At 45.4% G+C, this 16,849-nt stretch overlaps 1 protein-coding gene across 11 annotated transcripts; it reads right to left on the bottom strand.

Annotated features, from left to right (window-relative positions):
* Positions 1-1,312: 1,312 nt before the first annotated feature.
* On the bottom strand, positions 1,313-14,569 carry LOC306924213 (uncharacterized protein). 11 transcript variants are annotated; one of them, XM_079502632.1, is made up of 7 exons: positions 14,019-14,569; positions 13,329-13,478; positions 12,877-12,954; positions 10,155-10,329; positions 8,753-8,837; positions 5,610-8,058; positions 1,313-5,315 (listed from the first exon to the last, which is right to left on the bottom strand). In XM_079502632.1, the coding sequence occupies exons 6-7, from the start codon at positions 7,831-7,833 to the stop codon at positions 3,028-3,030; spliced, it is 4,512 nt and encodes a 1,503-aa protein (XP_079358758.1). In that variant the 5' UTR covers positions 7,834-8,058; positions 8,753-8,837; positions 10,155-10,329; positions 12,877-12,954; positions 13,329-13,478; positions 14,019-14,569; the 3' UTR covers positions 1,313-3,027. The 11 variants fall into 11 exon arrangements, with proteins under 11 accessions (XP_079358758.1, XP_079358760.1, XP_079358759.1 ...); XM_079502634.1 differs by having other exon boundaries at positions 8,758-8,837; XM_079502633.1 differs by having other exon boundaries at positions 8,753-8,813.
* Positions 14,570-16,849: the final 2,280 nt, after the last annotated feature.

Below are 16,849 nucleotides of genomic sequence, written 5' to 3'. Positions count from 1 at the left end.
GCTTGCTATTCACGCGACACGAACCTCAAGATAAATTCCATGGGAAGATGCGCTGTGAGCTTGTAGATCAGCTATTTTCGAATAGCTAAAGTAGGCTATAACTTACACGATATATATGCACCTATATGATTCAAGTGGTTAAACTGATTTTGATGCTGCACACTGGGGAGTGGGGGACCCCCTCCTAGCTCGGGGACCCCTGCGGGCCCCCGGACTTGCTATTCACGCGACACGAACTTCAAGATAAATTCCATGGGAAGACAAGACAATACAATACAATTTCAATTGTAGGCTACAATTATGATCTCTCCTTGGACTTCTGAGTCAATAGTCCCCAGCTTCTTCAGGCTTTTCCCCCCCTGGGCCTGCATGAATGACAGATCAGATGCCTGCAGCCTGGACCGACTAAAAGTGTTAAATGAACTGCCTTCTTGAATAATACTAAATTAGGGGGTGGGTGAAATTACACCAAGGACACGGGGGATTAGTGAAAAATTATTCACATGGGAAGCTCATTGTTAAACCAATTTGTCTAACATTTTTGTACAACTGCGTAGCCTATCAATCACAGAGAATGAATGGTAAATATGCTATATAGGCTATTATCTATATTTCTGGGCAGTCATCATGCCAGGTCGCTACATTCAAGTGTGGCCCATTCTCAGTAGGCCTATCCTATACATACCAAGAATAACACATGTTCTTTCTTTTGTGATTTTCAAGCCATTCATCGCCTGATGAATAAACAGCTATTTGCATACAGAGAGCAGCACACACATGCATGCACATGAGTGTGAAATCCATGTGACTTCTACCCTCAACCACATGGGCCAGTAGTCAAAACGAGTTGCTTACTGCCATCTTGTGGCGGTTGAGTACAACTGCGACCGAATGTCGAATTTATACCCCGTAGGACGACGGTGTCACTGCGATGGCGCATTAAATTAAGCTTTAAACAGCAATTCATCCCCTGCACGAATCAGTACTGTACGATGGCCATCAACACACTTAAATGAAGAGCATCCCGGAACCGGTTCCCCCATATTAACTTAGAATGAGTTGCCCAATAACGTGGCCATAGGCCTGTATACTTAAAATGAAATTTATTGGTATATTCACTACATCCCGAAATCCATTTAATGCACAACGTGATATGAACTTCACATAGGACATAAAGTTGAATAGAATTGTGAAACTGCAATACTGACTTTGGTAACAGTGACAACTTACTAATATTCAATAACTACCAGTATATGTACCGTCGCTCTATGGTACTACATCATTTAACGTCCAATAATAAATGAATAGAAAATAGATGAGAACACTTATGGTTTATTCAACGCTGAAATATAACCAACTACTGACCTCTCGCTAAATAAAGTGATAGAAATCTACTTATAGCTATATTTTTCTTTAGAAGAAAAAAAAATAAAGGCTTGACTGGGATATGGGCATTTCTTCAGTAAATAAAGTGACAGAATGTAGAAGAAACTATTATTTCTTTCTTTAGAAGAAAAAGAAAACAAGGCAATGGCAGGGTATAAGAGCACAATTGCAAAATGGCCAAAAAGAATAGTGGGGGGTTAAATATGAGATTGGCATGATTGGGTTACACACATAAATACATGTAGGCTAATGATAATAATACATCTATGGATAGGTCCTTGTCCTACAACAACTGCGAAGTAGAAACAATAAATGCAAAAAAAAGAAAAAAAGCATACAAATAACATGACACAAACATGTGTTACAGTACACTTGTTTAACCTGTCTTCAATCTCTTGGTATAAAAGCTATGAATATTTCAAAACAAAAGACATTAAAGGTGAGCATGATATAAGCAAGGCTTTTCGTTAGTTTTCTTAATCTTCACCTTTGTTTTTGTTTAGTTTTTTTTTTGGGGGGGGGGGGGGGGGATTGTGTCAAATTGTTCTGTATCGTCGAGTATTATGAGGAAGAATATGTCTCTCTCATAATGAATGAATGAATGCCCAAATGCATACTACAATGTCACACAAAAATAGCCGATCTACAAGGTCACAGCGCTTCAACGTGTTGGGACTCGTGAGTTTGTAGATCTGCTAATCCCCCCCCCCCCCCAAACAAAATTAAGTGAAGTTAAAAAGTTAAGTCGGTCTGGGTTTATTTTTTATAACCAATGAAAAGTACTAAGACCATGTGAAGAAATAATAACTATTTTGGAGCCATTGGAACACAGGCTCTTTTTTCCATATCCTGAAAAGCAACAGTTTTACACGGTTTTCACCTGACAGTGACGTGGGAATATGCACCATCTTTCACACCTTTGGGGGATATACTGAATAGACCATCACAAACATAACGCAGGGAGTGAATTCTCAACCGTGGCAATAAAACCGACCAGAGAACAAACATGCAGTGACAAACTTGACTTATCGACAAATGTCATTGCCCCCACATCCCCATACTCCTAATAAATGCACTTTTACAAGTTAGAAAATAAAATAGAATCCTCAGAAAGCCTCTACGTGAACAACAACAAGACCAAGTTACACAGCAGAGACCGTTATCATAGCAAGGTGTGGCAGGGATGCTAGCGAGAGAGTGTGGGGGGGGGGGGGGGGGGTTACATTAGCAGGTCACCTAAACTTGTCTATCAACCGCACAGTGTCAGCCAAGCATAGTGTCAATGCACTTAAGGGGTTAATGAACCTATGGAAACAGTCACGTCTCAGAAACATCCTCCAATACAATTTGGAAGAATTCGGGTGATATTCTTAATAGGATGCTCTACAGTAGTTTGTTAATACACTCATTCCCAACAGGTGGTTCAATGTCACAGATACCAGGCAAATGTCTCCTCATGTCTCTTAAAAAGGCATCCGATGCTTTCCGCCATCTAAAAGTCATTTGAAAGGCTTTTCCCTCGTGAAAGCAAAATAATTCCTTCTTCTGACTGCCATCTGTGTCAGCCGGCAGAAAGTTCAGTCGGTGTACTCTCCCCCTGTAGGGAAGACATCTCCCTCTCTCCCCCGTCCTCTTGGATGATTACAGGCTGATAGCGGCTCCTCTGTGTAGTCCTTTAGCCCTGCGGCGGCAGGACACCTTGTGCCTGCGGAGGAGCGCCCCGTTCCAGAAGCACACGGAGCAACGGCGGCAAGAGAAGGAGCCCAGAGCCCGGTGTGAGGCCCGGTGGACAAACGCCGCCAAGGGCCTGTGAGACTGCTTCCCGCACACGCTGCACCTCAGCCGCTCCTGGGACGTCAAGGCTCTCTGCGGGTGCTTCACCACCATGTGGACCAGCAGCCCCGCCTGGCGGGAGAAGGCTGCGTTGGGACACTTGGGACATGCAAAATGTTTGACGGGGACTTGGAGCGAGGCGTGGATGTGGATCTTTGACCCCCCGGTCGTGACAAGCTCGTAGCCCTCCCCTCCCGGCCCTCCCCCTCTCCTAATCTTCAACAGGAGAGAGCCTTGTCTTTTTGTTTTCAGGTGCCTTCTCAATGAAGAGGTTCTCTTTCGCCTCCTTCTGCTCCCATCAGCGCTGGTTAAACCCGAGGACTCCCGCTTGCCCCAACTACCTTCTCTAATCTCTGACTTTTTCTTCTTGTGCCCTTTTATCTCGTCTGGCGGCGGCGACTGGGTGCTTTGGTGGCTGTGTTGGTGAGACTGTGTATTCGTTTGGGGATGCTGTTGGTGAAGATGAGGATGATGATGATGTGAGTGATGCGAATGGTGGTGACGAATATGAAGATGTTCAGTGGAAGGCAGCTCCGTCAGCGGTTGGAACGGCGCTGTGGTGTGAAGCGTGTGACTATGGGAGCCTGCTGGGTAAATGTGTTCCCCTTTAACCCCAGGGGGAGAGTGCTGGTGCTGGGGCGGCATTATGGTGGAGTTGGGCGGCAGGGGCTGAGAGTAAGGCAGGGCACTGGAGGTGGAGGACTGGGCAGAGGGAGTGTCATAGAAGAGGGGGGGGTAGCCGGCTGGAGGCTGTGGCGGAGCCGCAGTCACTACATTGTGATTCTGCCCGACATGGCCATCGCTGGATGGCGCCATTTGTAACAGGGCATTGGTGGCCGCCTCGCTCTCAGATACAGACTGTCCACCAACATCATCCCCCCCTCTGTTATCCCCCCCTCTGTTGTCCCCCGAGCCGCTGCTGCCAGCATCCTGCGGGTTAGCCGGCTCAGAGCGGGCCAGTCCATGCTGTGACTGCCTGTGTCTGGTCAGGCTGTTGGAGTAAGCGAAGGCTTTCCCACACACGTCACAGCTGAACAGCTTCTCACTGCCGCCGTTGTGGACCGTCTGGTGATGGGCAGTCAGATGGAAGTGGTGGCGAAATGACTTCCAGCAGATGGCACATGTGTAAAGCCTGGGTGGGGGCTGGGTGTTAGCTTCCTGGGGTTTGACGTCTTGAGGATATGAGTAATAGGCGGAGGATGAAGTGGCGGTGTCACCTTGGGTCTGGCTCCTGTCTTGGGCCACGCTACATTGAGGGTTGGAGTTAAAGCTGTTCTGGTTCTGAGTGGCCGGGGTTGTGGGCACCTCCACCAGCTCTCCTTTCTGATGGGTCTTGATGTGCCTCCTGAGGCTCTGTGAGTAGCCAAACACTTTGCCACAGCTGCTGCATTTGTAATTCTTTGCCCCGGTGTGAACCGTCTGATGCTTGCTGAGGTGAAAGGCCTCTCGGAAATATTTTCCACAAACGGAGCAGTGGTGAGACTTCTCCCCGCTGTGGACTCGGTCGTGCCTGCGTAAGGTCTCGCGGCGTGCAAACCCCTTACCACACACGCTGCAGAGATACGGACGGGGAAGACCACCGGGTCCAGATCTAGGGATGTACTGTCTGCGCTTGGGGGGCTGCCCATTTGGATCTTTCTTTGCTCGGGGCTTGCGGGGCCGTTTCGGTTTCGCAGAAGGGTTCTGCGGGTTACGACTCATGCCCTCCGGGTTCCCCTCAGCACTGATATAGCTCTTATCAATAGTAGATGTCGATGAGGGTGACCCCAGAGGGCCTAGGCCCAATCCTCCCAACAATCCCCCAATAATATCTCCCCTATCGTCACTTCGGCTCCCACTGCTGCCTGCTGCCGTTATGGCAGAGATCGCGTTGTTGACAGAGCTGGTGACATCGTCTTCTGAGTCATCCAGGAGAGAGGACAGGGGCAGGTGAGGCTGCTGATGGTGATGCTGGCCTTGACTCTGAGGATGAGGATGAAGTGTCGGGGCCAATGGCGCCTTTCTCAGAGCCGAGCCCGCCATTCCACTGCCACAGGGGGACGCTCCAGAGTAGCACGGCGACGGGTTACCTTGAGAACGCTGGTCGTCGTGGTAGCCTGTGTAACGATTCCGAGAGTAGTCAGTGGGGTATTTACTGTCTGATCTTTCACTAGAACTCCCTCCCCTTTCTGACTGATAATGACCATGACACCCTAAACCCGATTTTGGTTCTCCGTCACCCACTATGATCACCCCATCATCCTCCTCAGTTTTCCCATAAATTACCCCTCTCCCACTCTGATAACCTCCCCCCCCTCCCGCTCCCCCATTCCCTCCTCCTCCCCCCCCTATCCCAATCCTGCCTTCCCTGTCACTCCCCGTCTTGGCGCCCCGTGGTTTGGGTCCCCTACCTGGCTTTCCGCAGGTTCCAGACGCAGCGTGGTTGAGAAGGGACGTGCTCTCACGGAACGAGCGTCCGCAGGCGGGGCACCGGAAGGGCTTTTCCTCGTGAATCTTCTCGTGGCGTGTCAGCGACTCCCTGCGATTGAAAGCCCGAGAGCAGGTGGAGCAGCCGTACGGGCGAGCCTCAGAATGGATCACGCCGTGCTGGAGCAGATGGCCCTTCTTCTTAAAGCCTTTGCCGCAATCAGAGCAATGGAAGATTTTGTCAGGGCTAGGGCAGGAATTGGATGGGGGCTGGGGGGTTTCTTGGGTGGAATGGGGAAGGCTTGGGTCAGGCTGTAATTTAATGTGAATTGGGTTTGGCCCGGTCGTGGCAGAATTACTAGTACCTGCTGCTGTCGGCTCATGCATGCGCATGTGCCTCCGAAGACTTGACAGGTGAGTGAAGCTTTTGCCACACTCTCCACAGCTGTACTCGGACTCTGCGTCAGGCTGTGCAGGGTTAGGCTGCATGGAACCCTGGTTATTAGCTTTTGGAAGGTGAGAATTGTTAGTAACTAGCACTGAGGCTACAGTGGAGGAGGGAGCAGAGTTAGAGGAGGAGGAAACAACTGATGACGAGGACATACCAACCCCACCACCGATCAGTGCTGGAGGCTGGCCATGGCTGCTAGTATTAGGGTTGGCACTGTGGCTGCTGTGGCCATGGCTGCTACTGCCGTTACTGTTACTTTCAGATTTCCTCTGAGGCAAATAGCCCGCCATCGCTTTCTTCCTCCTACTGCTGCTGGTCCCGCCTCCACTGCTTTCCCCTTTACCATCGTCCTTGGACAAGGATAAATGAAGTGGAAGGGGCAGGGGCAACCCCGCTTCCTGCTGCATTAGGGAAGCTATCTGATTGGATGAGAGGACAGGAATGCCCTGGAAGTCAAAGCCACCCAGGGATGAGTGCTGGGAGCCTGGGTGGAGTGGGTGATGGGGATGGGAATGAGAGTGAGGATGGGGCAAGGCGTGGTGAGGCAGCTGCTGCTGTTGGTGGGGATGCTGCGGGGGAAGCTGGGACTGGGAGTGGCCATGCGAGTGAGATGAATGCAAAGCCGGAGGTGGAGCCAGGCCCGAGCTAGACTCCCCTCCCGCCTGACTCAAACCGATCCCTAGGTGGTTGTGGGTTCCCTGCTGTACGAGGAACTGCTCTAGGCTAGCATTCGCAGGCACTCCAGACAGGAAGTACTGGTTAGCGGCTAGCATGCAGCTAAACTGTTGGTGAAGGCTCCGCGCGTCAGACTGGGCGCCAACAAGCTGGTGCCCCAGTGAGCTGACTGCGCTGCCGGGCGGGATATTAGAGGTGGCCACTGAACTGGAGGGGGAAGGAGAGGAAGAGGAGGGGCCGGGCGATGCTTGGGGGACAGAAAGGCCGGGATGAAGGGGAGGGGGAGGTGGAGGGGCAGACGTTACTAGCCCCCCTAAGCCGCCTCCACTGCTCCCCCCAGCAAAGTGGTCAAAGCGGCTGGCGTGCAACTGCTCCTGAGCCAGGGCGGCCTCAGATGAGTGGAAGGAGCGCAGGAACTGCGGATAGCTCGGAGCGTGGCTGGAGCTGCTGCTGCTACTACTGCCACTCATTTTGCTCGACTTCGAACGCGAGCTCTGAGAAGACGAGGACGGCTGCTGCTGTAGAGGGGGCGGGGGCGGGGCACTCATCTTGGCAAATAAGGAGGGGGAATCGGAGAACGCGTTGCTTCTAGACCCTTGGAGGGGTGCCAAGCCCAGTCCAGACAGAAGAGCTCCAGACGACTCTGCCTGCTGCTGTTGCTGCTGCTGGAGTTGATGCTGGTGAAGTTGCACTTGCTGCTGATGCTGCTGCAGTTGACGATCTAAACCCAGGCCTTTGAACTGGTGGGCCTGGTGGCCACTTAACATTTCTATAATGTCCAAGTTGTATTTTCCAAATTGGAACATTTCCCACTCACTGCCACATGGGGGTACGGGGGGCACACCTCCAGCACTGGGAGCAGCGACTATGATCCCTCCGCTGCTGAGGGAAGAAGAGCTTCGCCCGAATGATGACGTTAAACTACTACTGGCCCTGCTGGAGCTACTTAACTCACCTCGGCTGGATTCTAGAATCCTCTCAATAACACTGTTGCTGCTGTTGCTGCTGCTCTCGCCTGAGCGAGCGTTTCGACTGCTGCTGCTACCACTTCCGCCCGATCTCCCACTGCCGCCACTCTCCATCCAAGAGGAGAGGGGACAAGTGTGGGAGGAGAATGTTTGTGATGAAAACGTTTAGGGGTCTCTGAGTTACAGATGGACTCCCGGGCTATTTAAAAAGGAATTAACGGGAAAGTTGTTGAGGAGTTCAAAGGATTGTCTGATCGTTTCCCATGCCCACTATTTACTGTATTGGGGTCCAGCGCTTTCCTTCATCCAGGACATTTTGCTCGTTCAGCCCAGAATTTTCTGCAGTTGAAAAACAAAAAAGAAACAAAGAAAGAAAATTCAGCTGGAAAAAACACTAGCAATCAAAACAAGAAAATAATTGTATATATACCAATTATACTAATTAAGGCTCCGTTTAATTTATAGCACAGTGGTTCTCACACTGTCCAGCAAATTGTGCTTGGCCCGCGTGATTGGGTGGGAGATGTGCCATTGGTTGAGAATGAGATGATGTATGACGATGACGTATGATGATACGAGCGCCCCTCACTTCACACAGGTGTGATTTTTTACTTTCAAGGACCCCATAATAACTCTGGGAGTGTATAAATGTTCACTCTGACAGTTACACACCTGTAAGGGGCCATTTGGAACCCCCTCAAGGAAAGAGGGTACCGGGACCACACTTTGAGACCACAATTATGAGTCCTCAGGGCTTTTTGTGTTGTACTTTTAGCATTATTCTATAACTGTACCTCTGTACATTTTGCTAACTTTTAATAAAGTAGTCAAATCAATCAAAAGCCTTAATTAGTATAATTGCTAAGACCTGTGAAGGAAGGCCCTATTGGAAATTATTTCCAATATGGCTGCTGTATATAGAGCCTATATGACATAACAGTGGTAACACAGATTGAAAGCCCATTAACAAAGGTTCGTGTTTTAGGTTGTTAATAGAGAAAGTAAAAGATGAGTCTATGACAAACTGACATACCATACCCTAGTGTCCTGTGATCTTTTGTGGCCAGATGTAATTTCCTAGGGTCTAGTGCGCCCTGTCAAAAACAGCAAAAAAAACGCTGAAACAAAAGAAAGCAGAAAAAAAAACACTCATCTTTAACTTTCTCTAATAATCTAAAACATGAACCTTGGTTGAAAAAAACTAAAGTTGTACTTTAAATATAGTACATAATATAATTGAATATTCTTTTATTTTATTTTTAATATATGCTTTATGGTCATGTTTCACCAGGAGCCTGGTTGGCTTGGTTCCATGCTTAAAATGATTAATATAAATATTTTCAGAAAGGTCTATGGCAAAAATGAACAGGCTTTGGATCTGTGGCACTGCAAAATGGCCGCCACTGCTATGCCCTATTGGTTAAAAAGCCTTTAGCGAGTTAGAGATGCTATAGTCTCTCGAGGCAGACTGTTAGCTCACACAATTTTCAAATGCTTCCGCCTAACAATCTGTACACCGGAAGTGCTGCAAGTCCACTGAAAATAAAGTGGATACCCTGCGTCCTCTCCACTTGGTAGCGTTTGCAGTCACGTACATAAGTTGTGCTGTAAAATCAAACTAGTCAAAGCCAATCTTGCTACTTAGCAGAAATGGACATTCAAAAAACATTTTAAATTATATTTTCGGGAACAGAAATTAGAAGATGACAGCATGTTTAGGAAGATTGTGACAGCTTGTTTAGGATTGTGGCAGAAGTTGTCTGGCTCGAGAGACTATGCTATGACTCTTGCTTCCACCTGGGAGCAACCAAGCAGAGCTAATTAGTTGGTTTGCTTATCCAAATGGGCCGTGGTGGATACACAGGGCCATATGAACAGGGACATATTAAAGCTAGTCAGTTAAATAAATAAGCTTGAATTGCTTTTTCACAAGCTAAACTGAAAATAATTGCCCAGTGTCATGTAGTTCACTTATGTACTGTATACCTATCCTACTTAGATTCAATAGTTATGATATGTCCTAAATGTCAAGAGGGTAATAAGAGAGTAATAATCATGAGCACATCGCCACGACACTTCATTGTACGAATTGTGAAAATGTCCCATCTACAAGCTCACATGTTGTGATGTAATCTGTTGTGAGCTTGTAGATCGATATTTTTTTTTAAATATTCTTTTACCTGAATAGTCTGTACCCTAATTACCATAGTTAGAATAATCTAAACTTAACCGTGAGGGTTTAAAAATATTTTTTTCCTTCTTATTAGCCTAGTTTTGATATTGATAAAAAGTGAAAAAACAGTCCCCCAATGTAGAAATCAAAGAACCAACATTCACATGTATGATCTCACACCAATCCGTGAAGTTGCTACACTATAGTGATGAAATGGAGAGTGACTTTGTGCATTCATTACAGGTCTGTCTGACGGTTTTACTTTCAAGAGTCCATGAAGTGCCTTTCTCTCATAGGATTACACTCCTTTCTGATGAGTCCGTACAGCCAGGAAACCATCTGGGGTCACTGTCAGTCTCTTTGTTCATGTGTTCCACTTCCTTCACTATTGAGCCTGTTCAGCAGTGTTAAAAAGATAACACAAGGGAAACGTATTCCTAGCCATGGGAAACCATGAGAGAATGTTAACAAATGCAGATTAAACTTTCCTTATTCCTGAGCCATGTGAATTATACATTTAGAAAAAATTAGCATTACTATCTCACTTTAATGTTGCAGCTGGTAAAGGTGGGGATGATTTTGAATTATTTTATGTGTAGTTTTACCTATCAATTGGGCCAATATCTGTTTTGCGTCTAAATCTGCTGTCGAGTAATTGTGGTGCAGGAAAAAGTAGTTGCCTCTGAGATGTAGTGGAGTAGCAAAAAACTACTCGTGTGCATTGAAGTGCATTACTCAATAAATTACTTAGTTATGTTTGGGGGGGAACCATATGTTAAAAATAGTACATTTCAAAAGATAAAAAATAGCATTCCCCGTTTGTTAAGTAGCTCTATATTCCCACAATAATCATTGCTAAAGAATGTTTGTTCATTAACAGGGGCCTCCCAAACTCTTTAATAAACAGAAAAGACATTTTTAACTCAAATATTTGCTTCTGGGGGTCCCTGGAACAAAATGTTGAGATGGGGTGGGTGGCCAAATACATAGACTATCATTTTGGGGGTCGCCCTTGACATGAAAAGTATTAGCACCACTGATATAAGTAGCCTTGCCGAGCCATGAGGCCCATAGGGCAGGAGCCTATCTCCTGTTTCTGTAGCGTGAGGCAGCTTGATGTACAAGTACACCCCCTGGACATGACGCTAGTATGTCGCAGGGACTTACCCCCAATCCAACCATTGATGCTGAGTGCCAAGCAGGGAGGCACTGGGTCCCATTTTTAGAGTCTTTGGTATGACCCGGCCGGGGATCGAACCCCGACCTCCCAGTCTCAGGGCGGACACTCTAACCACAAGGCCACTGATATAGCAATATACATTTTCAGAAAACTGTTTAGAAGACATTTAGAATCTGCCTCAGGTCTTAATGGGTTAATTAAGGCTTACCAGTCACAGGCTGGTCAAGTGTTCCTATTTTTGAGGGATGGTGCTCAAATGTAGTCAGCTGACACATCTTTAAAATGTCCCTGGGCCTCCGAGTGAAAATGTAGTGTTTGTATTGATAACAAGACTACCCTAATGGTGTTATTCAGATGCTTTCCCTAAAACTAAAATAAAAAAGCAGTTCTCCCTTCATTAGTTAGTGAAGTCAGTGAGCATCATCATAATCTGATTTCTTTGTATAAAGAAATGTAAATGCATGCTTTTTTTTCAACGCAATATCAGACCTGCCAACCTTGGGATATTGCCACAGCGCCCACGCACAGTGCGGGTGCTGCGAATTTGGGGGTCGCACCACAAATTTGCGGGTCCCGCATGCCTTTTTGGGGGAGTGCCCGGGGTGTTATGTTATAGAAAATTTCAAACCAGAAATGTAGTACATTGCACTATGGAGAATTCTTATACTGTATTGAGTTAACAGTCTATCAATAAATATAAATGTCAAAAGCCTGTCTATCCCCATTGACTTTGTGAATGAACATACATCAATGATCGTGTTGCCTAAATAAAACCGCATTTCTGTGCATGGTTTACATTTCCATGTATTAATCTAACGATTGAATGTGATTCAATTACAATTATCAGCTTAGTTAAGTGCACATATGAAATGGAAAAATAATATTCAATTGCGGTTTCTATCCATTAATGAATTAATATTCATTGAGTGTATAGATATATATATATATATATAGACAGCCTACTAGTCTGTATATTCATTCATATAGGTAGTATTGTCACTGACTGTATATGTTGACCCATTCGGAGATAAAGACAAGTGAACTGAGGAATAATAATAATGCTTAGTTGTCATTGTACATTTCGTACGTGTGTACTAAGACCTAGAATTGCGTGTTTCTACTCAAAATGCGTGCAGGTTGGCAGGTCTGCGATATGCTCGTTTAGGTAACTCATGGATTAAAGAAAAATAAAATCTCACGACTGAAAAATGTTGCTGTTGTTTTCTGGAAGACTAGAAATAACTGATAATAACCGGAAATAGGCTATCTACAACACTGTGAGCTTGTAGAGAGGCTATTTTTGGTGCAGGACACACTTCTATAGGAGACAGTATGCTGACTTCTATGGAATCCAAATGACTGAAACCAGTCTGAGAAGTGAGAACTTTAATCCATGGGTAACTGGAACACACACTACAAAACACACTCGGCCCCCATTCTTTTTCGTGGACCACTCGCCCCCAGCGGTTCTCGTGTTCTTCCATTTGTTTTGCTGAGGTTAAGGGTTAGTAATAAATGTAGGGTTAGGCAAAGTTATACAGAGGTTACGTTTAGGAATAAGAGTATAGGTTTAGGCAGAGTAATCTAGTAAGAGAGTGGTGACACGCTTTGATCTCGCCGCAAAGCGGGTGCCTATGGGCGATAGTTCCAAACATTGCTCCTATGGCTGGAACTATTCCATTGAGATAGAATGAGCACTTCCGCATTCCATTGTTACAATGAGAGTCAACGGGAGTGTCATTACTCTCTTATTAGATTACTCTGGGTTTAGGCATAGTTTCACTGATGTTACGCTTAGGAATACCTGGTGGCGACCGTTTCCGAGGTCGCCGGATTTGACCCAGGGGCGAGAGCGTGTTTTGGGGTGAGCGTTCTTGTATTCCTTGCTTAGACACAGGGCGAAGAAGTGGAACAGGCATAGATTAGTACAGATTAAATCAGATGAACAGCTCATTTTTAAATCCACACAATAGGACATCCAATAATTAAGAGGTTAATTTCAAGTCTCAATCAATAGGTTTGACTGAAATTTAAAAAAACAAGAACAGGTCATCAGGTCAGGGGTCCATTCATTTTCAAAGTATATTCCGATTATTCAATGTAGGAAGTGAATTTACACTGAACATACATTTATAAATAATTCAATTTCTCATTAAAATAATTGTAAATCGTTGGTTTAACTTTAATGTAGCCTACTGAATTGGCACATTGAATTGACCTCTGCCCTGAGCGTCACTTTACATCTACATTCCTCACCTTTTTAATATAGTTTTCTTTTCTCCCTTAATCCAAGAAATTGGAACTACATGAGAGGGTGTGTTGCTCCGACCGATGACTTGAGGGAGAACTCAGATGATAACGCATGGCATATTTCACTGCCTCTCATTTCAATGCAAATTAGGAGCCCTGGAAAGGGGGAGTGGGGGAAGACACACATTGTGTGGATCAACATTAATTTGCTTCATGCTCATCATCTCGCACTGTAAACATTCGCGGTACAAACAAACGACCACAAGCAATAAAATAAACGTTACGTATATGCACTTGCGGCGGCAGCACACAGTGTAACAGCTTTGGGCTGCATGGGGAAAAAAATGTTTGCAAAAATAAATACAAAATAATATCTAGAACGTGCTTGCATGCCAAACTTAACGGTTCTCGGCATCCTAATAAATCATGTTACATTTTGTATTTTTTTTTGCTATTTCATCGCGTGCTAGATGAAGTCGCACGCACGCAAGAAGAGGGGGAAAAAAAGCCCCCCCACATACATCATAAACCAACCCACGAAGCTAAAACGTTAGCTCAGTGCAGCATTCAACAATCATATCACAACGTCAAAACGCATGCATGTCGTACTTATTGCCACCAATAACGCTCTCTCCATGTGCGTCAAATAACGCAACAATCGGAGGGGGGGGGGGGGTTGTGTTTTTAAATGTTTACCTACTACGCATCTCTTCCTACAATAGCTTCAGTCAGACCCCGCCAGGCAGGCGGACGGGGGATCATGTAGGCCTGGGCACAGCACGGCACGCCTTCTATCTGTCCACACAAACCGCCATCCAGCAAGCAGCCACAATAGCTTAGTTTAGTCCGCTTCCATTTCTGACTGCCTGGTGGCCGTTGCTGATCGCAGCCATTTTCACTGTTGTGGGGGAACGGAGCGGAACACTAGTCTGTGCTGTGCTTTGCTGTGCTTCTCCCCCTCTCCTCTCCTCTCCTCCTCCTCCTCGAACCCTCCGCTGCTTTCTGACGCCGTCCGACCGGGAGAGCTGTGTCTCCGATCCTCGCCATCCAACTACGTTATTATTATTATTATTAACATCCCGTGCGACCACAATGAACACACTGACCCGCTAATGGTCCGGGGGTCTTTTTTTTTCTTCTTTTAGAATGGTTCCCCGATAATAATATTTTGGGGGGTAAAAAAAAAAGTAAGTGACGTAACGTGTTGCTGACTTAAATGTTGGTCCTTTCCGGGCCCTGGGTTGTAATATTTCCGGGTAGCAGCGGGCAGGCTGCTCGCTACGGGTGGCGGCGGTTGGTTCGGTTGGTTGGTGGTTCGAAGAATGAAGATCCAAATTACTTTTGAGATCCACATTCCACAGGAGATCAAAAAAGATCTGTGAGAGTGAGATCGACCGTTAGAATTATTGTAGGCTATCCTCAAAGGAGGGATACACAATATTATAGCATAGGCCTACTTTATTGTCAATTTAACTTCAATTATTACAAGTTATAAAATATGGAAGAAAGAGGGGTCCATATGATATGATTAGGCCTACATTTTCTTCAGCCTCAGTGTAGTTACTAAGTAAATTTACTCTGATGGTGTCCTGGTGTAGGCTAGGTATTTACTGTCCACCACTGACTATCAGACTGCTCAGAGTGAGTGGACAGCCTGCCCAGCCCTACATCTATACTAGCCTCACTAGCATGTTAAAAATGCAATACTGTAGGCCAGCGGTTCCCAAACCTTTTTGGCCATGCACCCTGTTACCTCCTGACCTATATAACTTGCATAAGCTATATAGAGACATAATTTCCTATTTATCCACATCTATGCACATATATGAACCTGAATATGGCATATAGATGCCATATATAGGCTATATTCTGCATATAATTGCCATATATTGGCAGAATATGTTAATATATTTAAAATAAAACCATAGCACCACCATTAGCCTTTTCATGTCGTGCACCACAAGGGGTGCACACACCACAGTTTGGGAACCACTGCTGTAGGCTATACGGTGCTGGCCTACTTTATATGCCTACTATAAAAGGCCTTTATAGGCCTACTTGGGATATAAAATGAAATTGCAGAGGGCTGATCATTTTAAAAGCAATAAACAAACTTCTAAGGCCAACACTTACTTCAATACATTCATTGTATAGGCTACTATACAAACACATGCCCAGAGGTAGCCTGTACAAAAGGTCATGATATTTTTAACACTTAATTGTTGCATATCTGCAAACCTGTCAACTCAAATGCCTTGTGATGTATCTTTCTAGAACATGTGTTAAAAGTTGTGACCAAGCTGGTTGCTTTTACTGTGGCAGATGAAGTACTCTTAAAGCCCATGTCTTGCATTCAAAACTTACTTCAGTAAATGTCAAAAGTATCTTACGGTAACGGTAGCATTCCCAATGTAAAATAAAAAATAAAAACAAAGGATGCAGAATGCTCCATTTCACAATCATATTAGTCAGTGTATTGTATTTATAAAGCATTCATGTGTTCAACACCTTAATATTGCAGCTGGTAGGTGATTTTAATTACTATGTGCTGCTGGGTAGCTGTGGTCCATAGCTCTAATGCGTTGCATTTAGGCCCCATTTACACTGGCAGACAAATCTAGCCTGAATCAGATCTGAGCCACATCCAGATTGGAATCTGATTTGTCTAAATGAGTCATGTGACCATTTAAACCAATCGGATTTCAATCTGGATGTGGCACAGATCTGATTCAGGCTAGATTTGTCTGCCAGTGTAAATGGGGCCTTAGAGCTATGTTACTGTCAACTTCCGGAGCTCGCATGAATGCAGACCAGCCTCTTGTCTTTAGCGTAAATAAAAATAACGTTTTTGCTACCCACCAAAACAAAGGCGGGTTGTGTCATTAGAAAGCCTACTTTCCTTAGTGGAAGCACTCTGATCCCCCCACCACACGTATAAACGGTACTTTTTGGCCAGAAAGGGATTTTTTTTCACCGGAGGAAAAATATTCTCTATGAGGCAATTCTCTGGGCAATATCGGTAGAGGACGCATTGGAGTAACTAAAAGTAATTTTTTTTCCCGGCGGAAACAAAATCCCTTTTTAGCCAAAAAGTAGCGTTTATATGTGTGGTGGGGGGCTCAGAGTGCTTCCACTAAGGAAAGTAGGCTTTCTAATGACACAATCCGCCTTTGTTTTGGTTAGTAGCAAAAACTTTCTTTTTATTTACGCTAAAGACGAGAGGCTGGTCTGCATTCATGCGAGCCCCGGAAGTTGGCAGTAACATAGCTCTACATGCAACGCATTAGAGCTATGGACCATGAGCTAGCTGCTGGGTAGCTTACCTATACATCATACTTTACATCAGTTAGGCTAATGTATGTTTTGTATTCATCTTCTGCAAAGCTGTCAAATAGTAAAACAAGGACAATATTTCCCTTTGGAATGTAGTGGAGTAGAAGAATTGAAAGTAAAGTGCAATATTTGAGTAAATGTATTTAGTTACTTTCCACCACTGCCTCATCTGCCTCATGGCTGGTGTTAAGTCT

The sequence above is a fragment of the Electrona antarctica genome (genome assembly GCF_951216825.1).
Source record: "Electrona antarctica genome assembly, chromosome: 6".
Lineage (NCBI taxonomy): Eukaryota > Metazoa > Chordata > Actinopteri > Myctophiformes > Myctophidae > Electrona > Electrona antarctica.
Note: the sequence above shows the minus strand (reverse complement) of the source record. Positions and strands in the feature narration are given on the sequence as shown.

Bases quoted from the DNA above. Each gene is read 5' to 3' on its own strand.
- LOC306924213 (XM_079502631.1), bottom strand. From the start codon at position 7,833: ATGGAGAGTGGCGGCAGTGGGAGATCGGGCGGAAGTGGTAGCAGCAGC. The intron at 5,316-5,609 runs GTAGGGGACCCA...ATCGTTACACAG, and splicing joins TGGAACCTGCGGAAAGCCAG to GCTACCACGACGACCAGCGT.